At 45.7% G+C, this 20,351-nt stretch overlaps 3 protein-coding genes across 10 annotated transcripts in view; 2 read left to right on the top strand and 1 right to left on the bottom strand.

The window, feature by feature from the left end:
* The window catches only part of LOC144286242 (uncharacterized), a 156,406-nt gene that overhangs the window by 45,496 nt on the left and 90,559 nt on the right, over positions 1 to 20,351 (bottom strand). The window contains exons 5-6 of the mRNA XM_077852448.1: positions 9,557 to 10,280; positions 768 to 881 (exon numbers count right to left, since the gene is read on the bottom strand). The gene's annotated coding sequence lies outside the window, so the exon portion shown is untranslated. The remainder of the gene's footprint in view (positions 1 to 767; positions 882 to 9,556; positions 10,281 to 20,351) is intronic.
* LOC144286911 (uncharacterized) overlaps positions 1 to 20,351 on the top strand; it is an 89,790-nt gene that overhangs the window by 43,048 nt on the left and 26,391 nt on the right. Inside the window, exon 11 of one of the 8 annotated variants that reach the window (XM_077854050.1) lies at positions 19,093 to 20,049. The exons of 5 other annotated variants lie outside the window; for them this stretch is intronic. In XM_077854050.1, coding sequence (XP_077710176.1) covers positions 19,093 to 19,152 — 60 coding nt within the window. In that variant the 3' untranslated portion in view covers positions 19,153 to 20,049. 2 more of the 8 variants (XM_077854055.1, XM_077854057.1) reach the window with 2 other exon arrangements.
* Positions 7,367 to 12,889, top strand: LOC144286912 (uncharacterized). The gene is made up of 2 exons (XM_077854060.1): positions 7,367 to 10,864; positions 11,462 to 12,889. The coding sequence occupies exon 2, from the start codon at positions 11,858 to 11,860 to the stop codon at positions 12,686 to 12,688; it is 831 nt and encodes a 276-aa protein (XP_077710186.1). The 5' UTR covers positions 7,367 to 10,864; positions 11,462 to 11,857; the 3' UTR covers positions 12,689 to 12,889.

The following is a 20,351-nucleotide window of genomic DNA, read 5'->3' on the forward strand; positions in this document are numbered from 1 at the left end:
ACCCAGTGCTCATCCCATAAAGTGCCCCCGTCAGTGCCTGTGACCCAGTCACCCCTACACCCCGCCCAGCTCCCCTTCTACCACCCCTAGTTCGTTTCCTAGAGTTAGGAGTCTTTTATGTTCTGTCTCCTAACTTTTATGTTCTGATATTTCCTACTCATTTTTTTCTCCTTTCCCGTTTATTCCCTTTCATTATTTTTTGTATTCCCCAAATGAATGAGACCATATAATGTTTGTCCTTCTCCGATTGACTTATTTCACTCAGCATAATACCCTCCAGTTCCATCCACGTCGAAGCAAATGGTGGGTATTTGTCGTTTCTAATGGCTGAGTAATATTCCACTGTATACATAGACCACATCTTCTTTATCCATTCATCTTTCGATGGACACCAAGGCTCCTTCCACACTTTGGCTATTGTGGACATTGCTGCTAGAAACATCGGGGTGCAGGTGTCTTGGCGTTTCATTGCATCTGTATCTTTGGGGTAAATCCCCAGCAGTGCAATTGCTGGGTCGTAGGGCAGATCTATTTTTAACTCTTTGAGGATCCTCCACACAGTTTTCCAGAGTGGCTGCACTAGTTCACATTCCCACCATAAAGTTTATTTTCTGATAATGGCTTCTCAGCATTGCTTGTAAAATACTTATTTTTCTCATATTAAAAATGTATAAATTAATAACCAATTCTAGCCATGTGGTAAGGAATTAAAATGGAAATAAACACGTATATACAGGTAACAGGGGACATTGGTGAGAGGAACAGACCTGAATCTAGAATCCCTCGTGGGAGACTGTACTTCCACAAGAGGCAGTGCCCGCAAGGAAGGATGAATAGGAGTATCTTCCCCTCGTTTCCCCAATAAAACCAGTGTCTGAAAACTGGAAAACATATCTATTAAATCAATTGGCAGTTTATTCTGGCGCTCTCCCCCCTGGTTCACCAAATACAAGTTATTCACAACATGCTTGACCTGCCCATAGAAGATCATCTGTTTCTGGCCCCTCTTGTAAGATTTTTAGCATTACCAGAATATTTGGATCACTGAGCCTAGCTCCACAGTAGGGCTAAGGCCTCTTTTTCTTCCCAAGCACTCAAACTCATACACAAAATATATGCCCTGTCTTGGCATAGGGGGTTCTTCATTGTTACAAGCTATAGATAATTCACATTGGGGTATTTTGTTCCTTTTCTTTAAAAAAAAATAATAATCCCAACCCTTGGATAGCTAGCAGGGAGGGGCTGGAGGGCTAGGGTAAAGAAAAATGTGTGAGGGTGGTAATTACCCAAGACTGCCCTCCTCACTCCTTTATTTCAGAAAATATATTGGTGGTGCCACTTACCCATTCTCATGGACCACCCTACTAGCCTCTCCTGACTCCATTGAGGGTCAGATGTGTGCTACCATGCTCTCTCCCAATGCCGCCCACCACCAAACCTACTACTGCCTTCCTCAACCAACACAGATAATGAAGCACAGGGATAATGAAGCACAATCTGTGGAAGAAGCACAACTCCCTCCACTTCTGGGATGCCAGGGTGGCTCAGATGGTTAAGCATCCATCCCTTGGTATCAGCTCCAGTCATAATGTCTTACAAGGAATGGATGCTCACCACTGTGGGGCTAGCAGTGGTGAATGTCAGGTTACTTTATTTTTTATTTATTTTTATTTTTTTTTTCAGGTTACTTTACCACAGCTGCTTTCCATACATTCAAAGCTGCTGCTGCCACTCAAAAGTCAGTACATTTTGGGAACCCACTGCTGAAGTCACTGCAGCACTCCATGGTCCCAAGCCTGTGACTGGCAACATGGAGTCCCAACATGTAGCCTGCGCATCTGCTACTGCAGAGGAGGAAAGAATGGTTTCCACCTCCTTTTCACCCCCTAGATTTTATGGCAGAACTCTGCTGTCAAGGGAATCTGTGAAATGTGGTTTGTGGGCTTCTAGCACCTGCAAAGAAAGGGATAGAAGTGGGTAGCTAGAGCCAACCAATACTATCTAACAAATGGGTGGGTGTTAAAGTCTTTCTAAAAGGAAGGTGTTGTCTACATGGAGTAGTAACATGGTGGAGAGCTAGCTAAGTCAGAAACACAAAAGGTGTCATTTTAGCTGGGCAGCAGCTTAAGGTACCAGATATTGGATACCAATCACATGCAGTCATCCCCAGAGGTGACTGGAGAAGCACTTGGAGTTGATTCTTAGTTTGGCCTCCAGAATGTTCTCACTGGAATGAAAGCTGGATGGACTAATGGCAGTGAGGTATCTGAGAAAACATAGCCCCCATTCAAAAGGGCTGCCAGAGGAAACGGTGTCCATAGGGAAATAGAGTTTCTAAAAATGTGGTTTTGTGGGGATCCCTGGGTGGCTCAGTGGTTGAGCGCCTGCCTTCGGCCCAGGGCGTGATCCTGGAGTCCTGGGATCGAGTCCCACATCGGGCTTCCTGCATGAAGCCTGCTTCTCCCTCTGCCTGTGCTCTGCCTCTCTCTCTCTCTCACACATGAATAAATAAATAAAATCTTTTTAAAAAAAAATATGGCCTTTGGACCTCTAAACTCAAACATCCTTGGGATGCTTATTTAAAAGACTGATCTTCGGATCCCTGGGTGGTGCAGCGGTTTAGCGCCTGACTTTGGCCCAGGGCGCGATCCTGGAGACCTGGGATAGAATCCCACGTCGGGCTCCCGGTGCATGGAGCCTGCTTCTCCCTCTGCCTGTGTCTCTGCCTCTCTCTCTCTGTGTGTGTGTATGACTATCATAAATAAATAAAAATTTAAAAAAAAATAATAAAAGGCTGATCCTGAAAAATAAGCAAATTGATTTTAAAAGCTGATCCTGAACATCTCCCCTGTCAAAAACAAACCAAACCAGGCATACTTAAAGTGGTCCAGACAGATTTCCAAAGTAATAGAATATTGCAGTGGCACAGGGAAAAGAGTTCATCATGAACAGAACTCAACTGGGATAAGTACAGAGGTGACTGAGTATTGCACAGGGAGATTGAGGGACTAGGGAAGGGAATGAGTAGGGGCTCCATAGTCAGAAGCCAAAGATTACAAAAGGCAGGAAGGGGGTTAGCCCATATGAAACCATCTGGATTTGCTAACTGGCACTTACCAAAGCTAGACTCCTACTCTCTCACAGAAACTGGGAAACAGGGGCCTTATCTTCAGGTGGTGGCTGGAATAAGCAACAAATTCTTTAGACAGCCTTGAGTTTCACGGGCAGGCACTTTAAGGGAGACTGGGGTCTTACTAGGGCAGTGGTCATGAGCTGCTGAAAACTACGTTAGTGTTTGTTCAAGTCTTCACAAGCCAAATAAGGTTGAATCAAGAAGAGGGCTCAGAGGAGCCTGGCTAGAGTTTAGAGAAAGAATCTGTTACCATTCAGATGCCCACCCCTCCTGAGCTGATCTTCAAAACAGAGGGACCATTCTAACAAGACTGTTTATGCTCACCAAACTACTGGCGTAGTTAGTGCAAAGAGAACCAGGAGGTGGAGCAGAGGTTCCCTGGCTTCTTCAGGACCAGAGGTCAGCAGGGATTTGAGGGTGTGAGAGGCGGGCAAGACAGACTGAAGATGACCAAAAGGCACGACTGAGATTCTCACCCTTGGCGTCTCAAAGAGTCACACTGGCTGGCTGCTGCCACTATGGAAATCAGGGCCTCTCAGTCCTGGGAAGCGCCAGGCATGACCAGCTCTGGCCCCTGAGGTCCTAGTCAGGGTGAGATGTTGTTGAGACCTGGGCGACAGTGGTGGGGCACCCCCTGGGGGTGTGGGAGGAGGCACACCCATTCAAGAAGAGGAAAGGTCCTGAGGTCTGAAGCAGAAGCAGGAATGGTGCTTCAAGGTGAGCCTTAATGTGTTCCAGTGTAGCACTGGAGAGGGGTCTGGCGCCACACTGTGGAGTGTTTCAGCTTACAGGGCCAAGGGAAATGAAGACTTCAGCCGGTGAACAATACAAAGGCTTCATGTAGAGAGGGCTACACCCTACAATGGTGGAGCAGTAAAATAGGAGGAGCCTGGCTCCCTGACACATGAACCACCAAACTAGCCCTGGATTACAGTACTTAACCAGATCATTATATGAGAGATCAGTAAGCTTCTTTTTTATTTAACCCACTGCTGTGTTGGGTCTCTACTACAGTGGCTGAACCTATAGCCTAATAAAGGTTAACCAATAACGTTATAACCAATAACGTGTATTGGTTATCTTTCGCCACAACAATGCTAACTAATAAACCATCCCCAAACTCAGTGAACTGGAATACCGGTTCTCACAGGATGGCTGGTCCAGCTGTACTTGAATGCTCTGCTGGCTGGGTCAGCACTGCTTCTCCGTGCTAGTCTGCAGATCAGCAGGGCTAGCTAGCTCTTTTCCACCTGGGTGGGCTCTGGGGCCCAGGCTGAAGAGGCAGCGGCAACCCGAGGGAAGCATATGAGGCCAACCAGAAACTTCATTGGGCCTCTCCAAGCCTAGACACAGAACTGTCATACTTTCATTTCTGCCTAGTCCATGGGTCCAAGTAAGTCACATGGCCAATCCCCGAGCCAGGGGACAGGAAAGTACACTCTGCCCACAGAGAGACACAGCAAGAGTGTGGGTGCAGGGAGGGCCAATAATCCTGTCTACCCAGGATGTGACTGAGTCCTGGTTTAGAGACTACACACCAAGGCCCCGCTCTTCTAGGTGTCCCTGTAAATGCAACAGAGTGAAAGATAGCACCCATCAATGTGAAGGCCCCACCGCAGTTATCTGTTAGGTCAGGAACCCTGACGAGGCAAGAATCCCATCTTCCTCTCCCCAATGCCTAGTAGCGGACCCTGCCCACGTGATGCCTCAGGGATCTTACTGGATGAATTTTAGACCATTTCTTCATTCTCCACATATGATTTCCTTATGAAATACAGACTGACCTCCTAAAGGTCAACACATAGTACTATGAGTTTGCCCCATAGCCTGCATAGGGACTGTGCCATTAGGAGCAGGAATTTGTACCTAGATCCTGTCTACACCAAAAACTGTATCCACTGCCTCCTACAGGGACCTCCAGAAGTAAGGGCTTCTACAAGTTAAACATCAAAACAGGGTAGTGAGGGGAGCCTGGGTGGCTCAGTTGGTTGAGCGATCTTACCTTAGGTCATGATCTCAGGGCCTGGGATCAGCCTGTGTGGAGCTCTGCACTGAGTGGGGAGTTTCCTTGAGGATTTTCTCTGTCCCTCTACCCCTCCCCTGACATTCTCTCTCAAAATACATAAATAAATAAATGAATGAATGGATCTTAAACAACAGGGTAGTGAAATTTCTTTCTCTATAGGTCTTTTGAAACTGGAAAGATTCTGATTGCCTGAAATATCTTCAGAGGGAGGCTGTCAAAAGGCACGACTCTAGTGGGGGATCTGCGTGGACTTGGGACAATTTGAAGAACAGTGAAATTGACCATCAGAGCTCCCATGGCTCCACAAGGTCCCTGGCCCCCTCATCATCTGTTTTGCTAGATCTCAGGGCAAAAGCAGACCTGGCCCAAGATGCTCTACCTTAATGCTGCCTTTCCCTGCAGACTTCTCACTGCAAAGGAGAACCACTTGAAGAGAGCCAGGATAAATCCTAAAGAATGCCACCATCACCACTGAATTCCAGACATGGGCATGTGGGTGGAAAATATATTTTAGGGCAGTGACTCATGGTAAGTTGCTTCCTCCAGTCCCTAAATGGTACTATTCAATGTCAAGCTACCTCAGGCTCTGGCTGATAAAAGCAGAGGGAGAGGGAACCTAGTGTCGTGAGCTGTGCTGGTCAGGATACATATACATATACATATACATATACATATACATATACACATACACATACACATACATATACATATACATATACACATATACATACGTAAATATATACATACATATACGTTTTGTATAACTTACCCAAATTTATGAAGACCATATGTATCAGTCACTGCTCTGTACGCTCCAAGTGAAAGAAATCCAACTAAAATATGTTTGAACCAAAAATGTCATACAGTGAATTAGCTTATATAACCAGGAAGCCTAAGTACTTAAAGCTGCCTGCATCTAGGGTTCAAACAAGTCATCTTCTCCCCATCTATCCCTCAACTGTGCTTTCCTTTGGCTTCAGGCTCTGAAGGACGCAGACTCCAAGACTGCAAACATGGTCATTCATCATTCTAACTCTACACCAAAGTAGAGAAAGCCCATCCTCAAAAGTCATCTTTTTGGGTTGCTTGGAGCTGTATCTTGGAGGCGAACAATAGTTACATAATCACAATTCTGTAAACACTATCAATTATCAGGAAAGAGTGGCATAACTAAACCCCAAGAACGGACAGGGGTGTTAAAGAACTAACTCCTTGCCTGTGATAATAGGAAGTCCACAGACAGTGTCTAAAATGGATAAATCCAAAGCTAGAATTACCAAGATAGGTGGGGAGATAAGCACCAGAAGATTCAGCTAGAAGTAAGCATGCCCAGAGAGCTGGCTCAGGAGGGAAGGTGGGGATGGTCAAGGGGAAGAAACTGCTGTGGGTCATTATGTTTCCTCACCATTTGATGTCATACTATTTGAACTGTAAACTATATATAATAATAATAACTATTGGGGAATTTTAAAAATTCATTATTTTTGTCCAGCTTTATTGAGGTATAATTGACAAATTAATAATTAAAAAGAGAGCCAGGATAAATCCTAAAGAATGCCACCATCACCGCTGAATTCCAGACATGGGCATGTGGGTGGAAAATATATTTTAGGGCAGTGAAGATGACTAGCTATAGGGCACCTAATTCTAATTGCCATATTTTAAAAGAGTGGGAAGAACCAACTTCCTACAACAGAATCCAGGGGGAACATTAGCTATTCCACTTTTGAGAGAAATGGTTGCATTAGTCCTTGTTTGATGACTTTAGTCAGCTGCCAAGTAAGGATATATCTGGGGTTCAAATAAGAAAGGCTCTCAAAAAATGGAAGAAAAAAAAAAGCTCCCACTCCAGTGTTCAGAAAGCAGTTAAAAACAGATCTGACTGGATTGGGAAGGTGAGAATTAGCCCAAACTATAATAATAATATAGCTAGTCTTTCTTTTTTTATTTAAGATTTTATTCATCCAGGACTGCCCAGTTGGCTCAGCGATTTAGCGCCGCCTTCAGCCCAGGGCGTGATCCTGGAGTCCCGGGATCGAGTCCCAAATCAGGCTCCCTGCATGGAGACTGCTTCTCCCTCTACCTGTGTCTCTCTGCATCTGTGTGTGTGTGTGTGTGTGTGTGTGTGTCTCTCATGAACAAACAAAATCATTAAAAAAAAATATTTATCCATTTGAGAGAGCAAGTGAGGGCATGAGCGAGGGTGGGGGCACAGGGGAGGGGCAACAGACTCCCCACTCAGTAGGGAGCCTGTTGTGGGCTGGACCCCAGAACCCTGGGATCATGACATGAGCCCAAGGCAGAGGCTTAACCAACTGAGCCACCCAGGTGCCCTATAGCTAGTCATCTTCAAGTGCTTCCAGCAGGCCAGAAACTCTCCTAAGGATATTATCTTAATCCTCAGGTCAACTGATATTTTCCCCAATTTACAGATGAGGAACTGAGGCTCAGATAGTTTTGGGAACTTACCTGAAGTCACACCCTCTGGCCCCTCTGCCTGAGGCTAGGAGGCCATAGTGTGTTGTGCCTTTACTTCTGTTTTCTAATTGCCAATCTTCAGGGCTATATCTCAAGGGGCCCGTGAAAACCATAGCTTCACATTGCTTGGTTGTCCTGAACGCCCACACTAGTGTAGGGAAGGTCCTGTAAACAGTATGGGGTAGAGCTGGTGTTCAAACCTAAGCATTACCGCCTACCAAGCCCACTTGCTCTGCCACTGAACTATGTTAACTCTCTAATTAGAATTAGAGTTGGGTGAGAGTCCTCCCTCTACCATTTATTTATTAGTTCTGAGGCCCTGGGACCCCAAGTTACTTAGCCTCTCTCTGAAGCCTGTTTTCTTATCTGTGCTATTGAAGATAACAATGGCAACCTACCTTCCCAGTGGTTGACAAGGACCAATCACAATTCCTATCTAGCAAACAATAGAAGCTTCTCTTTTGCCCAAATGTTAATAATCCCTTACCCCTCAGCTCCTAAAATAAGACAAAGGTTCTTATGTTTTCTTATGCTTTGGATCCGCTGGTGCTGAGGGCAGAGGACAGCAGAGGTGGTTAGGCCTAAATTCTTGGACCCCATCCCAGAGTGACTCTCCAGGGAAGGGATGGGGTTCAGGAATCTACACCTTGGACCTGTCTGCAGGGAATTCAGATACCTGCAGTTCTCCTACCTGGCTTTTTAAATAAGTCTGTGGAGTTCTTGAAATCTAAGCTGACAGACCAGTGGCCTGTGAGCTGAGTTTGCTAGTGTTTGAGCCCTTCCTGCACAGGCCTCCAGCTGTGTCTGCATCCTTCCTTTCCCCCCTCATCCAATCTGTCTTTATCTCCCCTCCCATCCTAGCCCCATCCCCTTACTCTGTTCTTAAGTCCAACTTCCTCTCCACTCTTGGGGACCTCCCCTGAGCTCAGCCTGCACTCCTACCCACCAGCCACTTCTCTGCCAGTCTCTTCACCTGCAATGCCCCTTCCTCTATCCACCTGCAAGACTCAGATAAAAGCTGCCTCTTCCAGGATAACCTTCAAGCTCTCTTCTCTTTGCATGTGACTTTATTACTGTTCAAATGATAGAGCAGTGTGAATTTTTTTTTCTGGCTGGAAACTACCTCGTGGACTCATGGCCCATGAATGGTAAAAATGTGCACCAGAGCAAGATGAAGAGAGGAAGACAAGCAGCGGGGCTGAGAGGCCTGAGAAGTAAGAGAAGACCAAGAGACAAGGGCTGGGCTCCTGAAAAACCAGACAAAAGATTACTATGTGGGGTTCCCACAGCTTTTGCAGACAGTGGCTGTGCAAAAATTCATTGGAAGAACTGAGGAATAGTGCTCACTTCGGCAGCACACATACTAAAACTGGAAGAACTGAGGAATATTGCTTGCTTGCTCCATTTGGGGGAGGGCATGCTTGAGTCAAGACACTGATGGTATTGATGTGCTAATTATTACCAGAAACACTATCCTTTTGCCTAGGAAATGGGATTTCCCTAGTAAATCCCTTACTTTCCACCTTGTTCAACACCCAGAAAATACTTTGCCTCTATCTCTTTATTCCTAACTTCCTCCTCAACTATTTTTTAAAATATTTTATTTATTTATTCATGAGAGACACGGGCAGAGGGAGAAACAAGCTCCATGCAGGGAGCCTGATGGGGACTCATTCACGGGTCTCCAGGATCTGGCCCTGGGCTGAAGGCGGCGCTAAACCGCTGAGCCAACCGGGCTACCCACACGTCAACTATTTTTTTATTTTATTTTATTTTTTTTAAATTTTTTTATTGGAGTTCAATTTGCCAACATACAGAATAACACCCAGTGCTCCTCCCATCAAGTGCCCCCCTCAGTGCCCGTCACCCAGTCACCCCCACCCCCCGCCCACCTCCCTTTCCTTCTCTGATTGACTTACTTCACTCAGCATAATACCCTCCAGTTCCATCCACGTCGAAGCAAATGGTGGGTATTTGTCGTTTCTAATGGCTGAGGAATATTCCGTTGTATACATGAACCACCTCTTCTTTCCATTCATCTTCCGATGGACACCGAGGCTCCCCGTCCTCAACTATTACCCATACTGAATGCACTCAGCCTCATCTAGTCTGAAACCGAGAAGTGGTTCTCACTCCCGGAGAGATTATTACCAGAGAAGCAGCCCCCACACACTCAGGTGCCACATCTCCACCAGCCATTTTTTTTTATAAACGGCAACGGGCACTGAACCCGAACCTTCCCAGAAACGGTCACAGAACCCCTGGCCCAGGTCAGTGGAGCTTGCTTCCAAGAGGTGCCCTGTTCCCAGGCCAGCCCTATAAATACTCCCAAAGTCCCCCTGGACATGCAGTTAGTAGTACCTCTGCCTCTGGGCACTGTCCCCACACTCAGGCCTACGCTCCCCGCTGGACCAAAGCCTGCAGGTGAGAAGTGACCAAAGCAGACATCCCCCCTCTCACACACTTTGGACCTTTTGTTCTGAGTCCACCTGCAAAAGAAATGTCAACTCTACCGAGGAAAGCAGACACACAAGTACCTGGCTAGATGAGAAGAACCAGATCCTCCAGGTTTGTGCCTCAGGGGCTGATGGGCAGGTACCTGAGAAAGTCCCGAGGAGGAGGGAGCGGTGAGCTAAAGACGCCCTGTTGGTACAAGATAGGGTCAAAACACGTATACTTTTTTCCCTCAGAGCCCCCGGGCTGCAAGCACCACCAGCGCCCATGCCCTCAGGGAGGCAAAAATAGCGTAGACGTCACTGGTCTGATTTTACCAGTGGGAACCTACCCCTCAGGAGGCCAACGTTACACGCATGGCGCTGCGGCCAGGCGAGATCACGGACCCAGAAGCCGGGATCTAGTCTGACGCAGACACTGCTAGAGGCGGGCCTTGGGCCAAGCTCCTCTTAGGTCGGTGACCTCGCTTAGTGGCCTCACCTCTGCAGGCGGATCTCCCTCTCCCCTTAGTGGAGTCCAAGCCTCCCAGACCGCTCACCCGCTGGCCGTTGGGGAACTCGGCTTCGGGAACGTTGGCCCCGCCCCGCGGCTCCTCCCGCCCCGCCATTGGCTCCGCGGGCCGGGGGCGGGGCCGAGCGCCCAACCGCCGGGTTGGCGTCAGGCGCCTCGAGCGCAGTTTCCGGGCGTCGGTGGCGGAGAGGCCGGAGCGTCGGGTCGGAGGCTGAGAGGCTGCAGCGGCCAGGAGCGACCCCGCCCCCTCCCCGCTCGCTCTGGTGAGTCCGGGGTCAGGGGGAGGAGGGGGGAGGGGGGCGGGGTCGAGATGCGAACGGGCGGCGGGCGCGTTCCGTGGTCCCGACCCCTGGTCGCCTTTGCGCTGTCCTGCTTCAGAACCCTTTGCCTTCCCCGTTGTAAGCCCGCGCCCTACCCCCTCGGAGCCGAGCCTTCAGCCGGCACAGCCCCTGCTGACCGCCCCCTCCATCTTCTCCCGACGGGGACCCGAGCCCAGCACGTACCCCCACCCCCTCGCCCCTGGCGTCGCGTAAATGCAGCCACACTCTTGACCCCCTGGGAGTCCAGTTCCAACCCCGAGCGCAGACACATCCCTCCTCCGCCCTCTGAGGCATCACATCCTCACCCCTCAACCCCTGTGGCAATCCCGGTGCTCCACGCCAACCTCCCCTGAGCCCCACCGCTATGGCTTTCCCCTTTTCTGACCCAGCTTTCTTATCCCAGTCCCGGAAGGTCTGCTCAGCCCTAACACCCACCTCCACCCACCCTTATTCAATGCCTGCCATCCAAGCGGATGCCCTGTTGAGCTCACCCCCTTCTTGATAGCTCTGATCTCTGCCCTATCCCAATCTCCCACACAGGAGAAACCTCCAACACAGCAGGAGACCCCTGTTCAGACCGCTGGAGAGGTTAAACCTTCCACAACCCAGCAGGACACCCTGGCTCAGGATTCACAGGCCCCTGAGGAGGGTGAATCACCTTCAACCCAGAAGGAGGCCCTGGCTCAACTTCCAGGGACTCAGGAAGAGAAGGAACCTTCTCCACCCCAGCAGGAGGCCCCTGCTGAGCTTCCACAAATCCCTGAGGAGGGTGAACCTTCCTCAATACAGGAGGAGAGCCAGGGTCATCATGCACAGACTCCTGAGAAAGCTAAACCTTCTTCAACCCAGCAGGAGGCCCCAACCCAGTATCCACAGGCCTCCGAGGAGGGAGAACCATCTCCAGCTCAGGAAGAGGCTTCCACTCAATTTCCACAGATGCCTGAGAAGAGTGAATCTTTAACTCAGGAGGAAAGCCAGGGTCAGCATCCACAGACCTCCGAGGAGGTTGCACCTTCTCCAATCCAACAGGAAGCCCCAGCTCAGCACCCACAGGCCTCCAAGAGGATCAAACCTCCTCTAATCCAGGAGGAGTCCCCAACTCAGCACCCTCAGACCCCAGAGGAGGGTGAGCCTTCTCCAAACCAAACAGAGACCCCAGCTCCGTATCCAGAGTCCCTTGAGGGCATTGAACCCGTTCCGGCCCAGTCAGAGGCCACAGTTCAACATCCAAATCCCCTAGGGGAGGTTAAACCTTCTGCAACCCATCAGAAAGCCCCAAGTCAGCATCTAAACACCTATGAGGAAGTTAACCCTTCTGCCACTCAGCAAGAAGCCACAGCTCAGCATCCAGAACCTTCTGGTGAGGTTGAACCATCCCCAACCCAGCAGGAGGGTCCAGCTCACTCTCCAGAGCATCATGTGGTAACAGTTTCTCCTCTAGGTCAGAGTCAAGCTGAGCTTTTACTCTCCCCCAGAGTCACTGTTAAACCTGTGGATCTGGCACTTATAACTCCAGAGTCCACTAATGAAGTTGAAACTTCTCTACCCCAACAAGAGGCCTCAGCTCAGTCTGCTGTGTCCCAGGAACACTTGAAACCTTCTGCAATCCAGCAAGAGTTTCCAGAACAACTTCCAGCCCCTGCTGAAAATGTTGAACCTTCTCCAGTCCAGCAGGGAGTCCCAACGCAGACTGGAGATCTTCCTGAGGAAACTGAACTTTCTCCAAGCCAGCAGTGGAGCTCATCTCTGCCTCATAATAAAGATTAGTCCATCAATTATATCAATTCAGGCAATTTACGAAATGAAATCAACAAGAATCACAGAGATTCAAGATATCAGTGACTCTAATCCTATAATAATTCTCTGATCAAGGTTTATTTTTTTCTTTAAATAATTGTTACAGTTGAAGTCATTGGGTAATCCCAGCAAACAAAACTACAAATCCTATTAAAGAGTTTTTGCATACAATTCTGTATAAGAAATGCCTGATTAAATTTTGTCCGACAGAACTAAGTTGATGGGTAGTAGATTTGCAAGTTTTTGAAAAGAGGGAATAGAGGGAGGAAGGAAGTAATTTAAGGTCATGGTTTCTAATTTGTAAAGTTCATTTATAATATTCTTTAGGGTAATTTGCTGATGACAGTAAAGCTTAAGGAGATAGATCAAGCTAATTCATTAACTGCTCTATCTTCTTGGAGAGGATTAAGAGATGGAGGAGCAATTGGTCTGCAGAATTTCAAGCACCAGGGGAGTTCTGCAGACTCAGTCTGTGGACAGAACTAGCAGACCAAAATGATAGATCATTTGGCTGAATTACCTCCTTCAGTCTCAGTAGGGTAATCACCATCATCATCTCAGGAATAGATTTTTTTTTAAAATCCACAATAATAAGAATAGTAAATAATAACTGTAATGGTAATAGGAAGAGTAACTCCTGACATGCATTAGTCATTTGCCAGGTGCTAGCTTATTTTATAAGAGGCTTCATTTCATTTCATCTTTCTCACAACCTATGAGAAAAATTTTATTCTTTCCCTGTCTTTTCAAGAAAATTGAGGTACAGAGAAGTTACATAATTTGGTCACAAATGAGGAGGCAAAGCCTTGTTTTAAACATAATCAGTCTGATTTCAGAACCACATTTTACTGTTCTTTATAAGTGGATTGCCAAGTTAAATGTTCTATCCCTTGTGTTTCTATTCTGTAGAGAAATAGGTAATACTTTTCTCTAAAGACAAAAATTACTTTCTAACACCCAGTCATTAGTGAAGAGGGACAAAATAGGATAAGAAAGGGGGCATCTGGGTGGCTCAGTTGGTTAAGCTTTTGGCTCTGGTCACAATCTCAAGGTTGTAGGTTTGGGCTCTACACTCAGACTCTCAGAGTCTGCTTGGGCTTCTTTCTCTCTCCCTCCCTCTGACCCTATTTACTCCTAAAGTAAATAAATAAATCTTTTTTAAAAATAGGATAAGATATAAGGAAATAAATAAAAGGGAAAATGGAGTATAAATTCATTTTAAGAGGCATGGACGCTAACTATTCTAACAATGGTGATTTGAATCATTTCTTTCTTTCTTGTCAGTTTGGCACACAAGCAAGTCATTCAACCTCTTTAAATTCCGGTTTCCTTTTTTAAAAATTAATTAATCTATTTATTTATTCATGAGAGACACACACACACACAGAGGCAGCTATATAAGCAGAGGGAGAAGTAGGCTCCCTGTGAGGACCCTGATGTGGAACTTGAACCCAGGACCCCGGGATCACACCCTGAGTCAAAGGCAGATTCTCAACCACTGAGCCACCCAAGCATCACTAAACTCCAATTTCCTCATCTTTACTTTGAGTATTATAAAGACCAATGATGTAATGTAGGTAAATAAACCTAATATAGCACCTAGATCAGTGAAATGATGGTGATTGCATTACCAGTGTTAAGATTAGAATGTTCTCTCCAAGCAATTGGATAAAAATTATGGAAAATAATTGTGTGTATTCTTTCAAAATTTGTTCCTGAAATCTTACCAAGTGTGTTGGAAGCATCTTTAGTCTTCCATACCATGAGTGATCTAGGGAGCAGCAGAGTAGCAGGAGCTTCTTAAAAATGCAGACACTGTGGCCACACCTCAGACCTGCCAAATCCGAATCCCCAGGAGTGCTTTAAACGTTGAGAAGTACTGGTTCATAGAAATGGGAAATGAACTGATGGCGTGCATACACAGGCAGAGGAAACAGTGAAAATCCTTGATTTCTGGTTCAAATAATTGGAGACTGAAAAGTTAAAGAAGTTTTTCCCTCATGTGTTTTATTGTTGTTGGTTTGGTTTGGTTTGTTCCATTGTTTATTCGAGCTAATAGAAACAAAAGGACCACAGAAGAGGAGATATCGGGAATAGGACACTTTAGTAATGGAACCAGGTCCCTGAGGTCTTCTTGAACCCAGAAAGAAATAGGATGGAACACAAAAGTGTCTGGTTTGTCGAAGGGAATCCAGTCCTTCCAAGATAGAGAAGAAGGGGCCCAGATGCAATTCATTGTGTGGGTACCTCTTCAGCAGGAAGCTAAAGAAGTTAGTGAACAAAGAGCAAGATCTCAAGTGAGATGTGAGTAGAGCTGCCTTGAAGAAAGGAACAATGGTTTATGGAGGATGGGAGAGAGGGATAATTACAGATATAATGACCTGAAGAAATACTGAAGCAGGTATGAGGACTAGGACATTTGCCAGAGTGCTTCCCGGGCCTGAAAGAAGATGAGCCTAACCGGGAAGCCATCCTGCCAGGCTTTGGCTTACTTTGGTTCCAGAAAGGTGGAGAACTCTTTCTCTGAGAGCTTGAAAATGCAGGTCCATGGTGATTGATGGAATGGGGACTCTAACGTGTGTGATTCATTGGTCAGAAGATGAATTACAGTGGGTTGGATAGGTGAGGTGAAAATGAGCCTGGTGGCAGGAATTATCCATATCAGAATAAGGAAATGTATAAGAGAGGGATGAGATAAATAAAGGCAGAGCACAATGGGCTCAGGGGTTATAGCAAGAGCCATGAAAGGCATTTGGTTGAACATCCAGATACTATGGAGACTCTAATTGTCATGTGCATTTGGTCCAAACTAGTTTTGAAAAAGAGGGAGAAAAGGAAGGAGAGAAAGAGAGAAAGAGAATGAGAGACAGAGAGGAGAACCGATTGCTTTCTGGGACAGCACTTCAGGCTCTGAAGTCAGAAGAGTACACCCTAAAGTATGATTTTATACTAGTAAGGTTAGGGAAATGAAATGTCTTCCTCCCCAGGACTATAAAAGAGCCATGAGAAAAAAAAGCTAATTCCCCATGCCCAACAACAAAAATATCAAATGGAGCCATCCCCATTCCAGAAACACAAATGAAAATATAGAGAGACTCACATGAAATCATTGTGTTAATTTATCTAATTAGTATTGCTTTTCTGTAGAACAATACATCTAAACTATTATGGTCCATGTTGGAATTAGATTTTTTTTTGTCCCCACTATTTTCCAAGAGAAACCACTTTGTCAGACCAGAATGAGACATTGTCCTATTGTGGATTACTTGTTTTTTGCTATTCTGTAACTTAAAGAAGCTTAGCTTTACACAGTCAGTGCCCACCATAATAACACCATAACACCATTCCCCCATGATTTGAAGATTTAATTATATTGACATAAATGACAGACTCTAAGGAGGTCCCAATAGAAGTCACAGTAGGTTTTTGCAGTGTTTGTATGTATGTGTTTGTGTGTCTGTGTGTGTATAAAAATGTTATTCTCTCCAAGCTAACCTGCATTGAGTATTTTAGATTGAAAAGTGCATACCTTTGATTAAATATGTTAATATTCTATTTTTTAAGATTATTTATTTATTTATTTATTTATTTATTTATTTATTTATTTATTTGAGAGAGTTAGTGCTCTAGCACAAGCACAGGGGTGGGAGGGAGGGCAAAAGGACAAGGAAAGGGAGAAGCAGACTCCCTATTGAGCAAGGAGCCTGATACCAGGCTCTATCCCAGGATGCTAAGATCATGACCCAAGCCAAAGGCAGATGCTTAACTCACTGAACCGCCCAGGTGCCCCAAATATGTTGTTAATATTCTTATCTCTTCATGAGTATTGTGGTCAGAAATTCTGTTTGTAGGCAGCAACTGGTAGCAAGACCTGGAATAACCAATTCCCTAGTGCTCCTGTGCCACCTATCCCCCAACTTGGACTTGCCTAAGACCTAAACTCAATCACTAAGTGCATCAAAAGCTTTGGAGCTTGAATTTTGGGATCTGTCTTGAGTTTTCATTCAAGCTCTGCCACTTTGCTTTTTGTGTTATTTTGGATAATTTATTTAACCTCTCTATGCTTGTTTCTTGATCTTAAAAATGGGGTAATCAAAGCCTCTGGCACCTAGGCACTGTTGCGAGAATTCAAATGAGATACTGTGGTAGGAAAGCGCAGCACAGTTTCTGGCTTATAATACATGCCTAATAAATGCATGCTCATATTATGTTCTTCCTTTCAGAGATACAGTTGAAGGAAAGTTATTCCCCCATACCTTGAGTTATTATTAGTAGAGCTATTGGTCTGAAATTCAAGTTGTTAACGTCACTTTTAACTTCTTGGAAGGACACTGCTTTCCTACACTGAAGACGAAAGGCAATTCAGTTGTGCCCCCATCTCCCACCAGCGGATAGCTCTCTGCCAGTTTCCTCAAGATTTCCTTTTAGTCACCTCCAGCTGAGTCTATCCTGGTACATTCTGTGCTACTTTTAAAACCCTACAAGCCAAGAAAACAAAACACACACAAGTGGGTTCACAAGCTGAGAACCACAAGCAGAAGCTCCAGGAATCCACATGCCTGCAGGCACTGAAGCTGCAAACACCACCTTGTTTTAAAGCTGTGCCCGAGGTCAGAGAACCCCAAGAAACATTTCTGTTTCAGCCATAAAGCATCCAGCACTTGCACACACCATTGGAGACTCAGCTGCATTTGCTTCAATCAGCAGATTGAACATCCGGAGCTCAGAAAACAAAGAGCTCCTTGCTAAAGGCAAAATATACAAAGTTCCTATTGGAAAGGGGACTTTTTCCTGGATCTCTTGCTATTAAGATAGCATTTACTTCTCTCTTGTCTGGAACCACATCCAAGTTGATAAGTCCTATGAATGAATGTAAATAATACTTCCCGCAGGAGTTTTGCACATTCTCAAAGCAGAGGGCCAGGTGACACGGGAAGCAGAGAAATGCCATTTTGAACAAGTCCTTCATGTAAGTAGGTCTCCCGATAATTTTTTCAGGAAGAGATCCTGGGGCAAGCTCATCAGTCTTTTTAATCCAAGAGGTTTCCTATTTTTAAAAATTATACAGGTAAAGGAACTGGCCCAGAATCATGTGTATGTTTATACAAAGGGTTGGACTGGTCAAGGGGCTGCATTTCCTTACTAGGGCCACTCAGAGTTGGAGAGGAAGACCCTGCTTTAGAAAAGAGTCCCCCTTGTAGGTCTCTGCCAGTGAGACAATAGTAACCCAATTAAACAATTCCCGAGAAAGCCAAGAGCAATGAAGTGAAAACCAATGAGGTGAAAGCCACTTGGATCGTTCCTGGATGAGGCTGCCAAATCAGTCACAGAGAACCTGAAGAGGGGACATTTTAATGAGGAAAAAGTCCTTGCAACAGACCTTGGTCTTCAACTCTCAATTCCACCTGGAATCATCACTAGGCAAGTTGGTCTGAGAGGTTTATGAAATTTGAAGAGTTTAAGACTCCCTCAGCCCAAACCAAGCTTTCATGAGTACAGCCGAACACACAAAAACTGCAGAACAAACAACAAAACCCGAAAAAGTTTCCTGCTCATCTCACTTTATATGTTGTCATCGTTAGCTTTCACCATTTAATTTTTCTGTTGAGCCCGTCTGGCAGCACAGTTTGGACTGTACCTCATACTTCTCTGCGCACAGACCCTGTCTACATGCAACACTGCTATAGAAGCCCTCCAGGTTCCCCTGAGGCACCACACCTCCCAACTCCCCGCCACGGCCCTCAGCTGGCCGGTCCTCAGAGGCTACCCAGATGCCCTTTGACACCCCAAACCAAGTACTTGAGACATGCATGGGACCTACACATTTGGACTGGCTCATAGCCAGGGGATGGAAACAGCTGTCTGTAGTCTGCTATGATATTGCTGTGGCAGGGGCATACAAAGAAGATCCCAGAAGCTCTCTCCAGGGCCGATCTCCACCACAGGCACAGCAGAATCAGAGTGAGACAACAGGATTACTCAGCAAAGGTGTCTGATTGAGCAGGAGCTCGGAGAACACAGAAAAACTTCCTACAATACTGGAAAACAATGTAACCTGCTCCTGGTGGTGAGAGGAATGTTACTGCTCTGAGTCCATGAGAACATTCAGATGCTCACAGTGTGTGGAGCAAGCCAGGAAGCGTCATGGTTGCCTGTCAGTAGCTTCTTGGCTGTCTGTTGCCACAATGCCTCCATCAGAGGCGAGGCCGATTTCAGGTGAGCAGGTGCTCCTTGGAATGCACAACACACTCCTTTCAAAATGTAGGGTCGCGCCCTTTCCATTTCCCACAAACTGGCCTATAAAAGCATTCTTGAATTTGGGGAAGAAATCATGCAAAAGGAACTTGTATTTCACTACGGTTTCTTTTCCCCAGGCATCACAAAGGCTAAAGAGAAAACGACAGTACAAAGCAGGGCAGAGGCTGTTTACCTGAAAACACACAGCTTGAAAATAAAGGTTGGCTTCCACTCACAGGCAGGAAATGTGCCCTGATATCTCCTTCACCTTTTCATGAAGCCTCCGCACCCATATCCTGACAGCAGGTGGGGGTGATGGGCATGTGATGTGACAATACCAGCACAAGGGGCCTGAGCTGGGGTAATGCATCGGGATAAACTCTAGTACGAGTGGTCACTAGAGCATACTGCATTTTAAGCAGATAATGGCATGGCAGGCCCACTGAGTGTTCTCTTAGCATTTGCTTTCCATTCCCAAGTGACCCATCATGGGCCACAGCATTTTCTATGACATTAAAAAAGGAGCAGTTGTGAAGGTTTATAATTTGATAATTGGTAGAAGAATGTCTGCGAATAAAAATTTTAGAGATGGCCATTTCAGCTTCCACCATAACTAACCTAATGAAAATTCCATCTCATGAAAATTCCTTTTCATAATTCATGAAAAGCTTCAGAACGTCAAAATGAAGTAATAAAATGTCAGAAATGATTCAGGAGCAATATAAAAACCAACAGTTTTGTTATTGGCTGCTGTTTATGTCACTTGCAATGGCACTTGGTTTCCTTGATTCTTGGTGGCACTAGACATACAATAGATACTACAAGGTAATCAATCGGTGAGAATAATCCACACAGATGGCCACGTGACACTGTTCGAGACCATCTGACATATACATATCTTTCTTTCTTTTTATTCTGTGAGATTATGCCTTGGGATCCTTTTCTAAAAGCATAAACTCATCGTGAAAAAGCAAATCCACATTTTGTAAAAAGAAGCTTGTTACTCTGGTATCTAAAACTTAATATTTCTTCATTCTGATAGACCATACACGGGTCCTTTTCTAAAAGAATAAACTAGTCACACACACAAATAATGTAGGAATATGGCTCCTTTGTTTTAGAATCTATAATATGAATTCACTTTTTTAAATGACGAGTTCATACTTTTTTTTTTTTTTTACGAGTTCATACTTTAACACACTGTACATCATATCCCAAATCAGACAATAAAGGTTTAATATGTGAACCCAGAATGAGTTTCCTGGTTAAGTACCAATGCCTGCTGGGACATTATCACTAAATAACCTCACCAGAATATGGACAGAAATTAGCTCTGACGTCCAGCCTCGGTGTGCTGCATGCCCTCTGTGGGTACGCTGTTCTATGGAGAAGGTGC

The sequence above is a fragment of the Canis aureus genome, chromosome 16 (assembly GCF_053574225.1).
Source record: "Canis aureus isolate CA01 chromosome 16, VMU_Caureus_v.1.0, whole genome shotgun sequence".
NCBI lineage: Eukaryota > Metazoa > Chordata > Mammalia > Carnivora > Canidae > Canis > Canis aureus.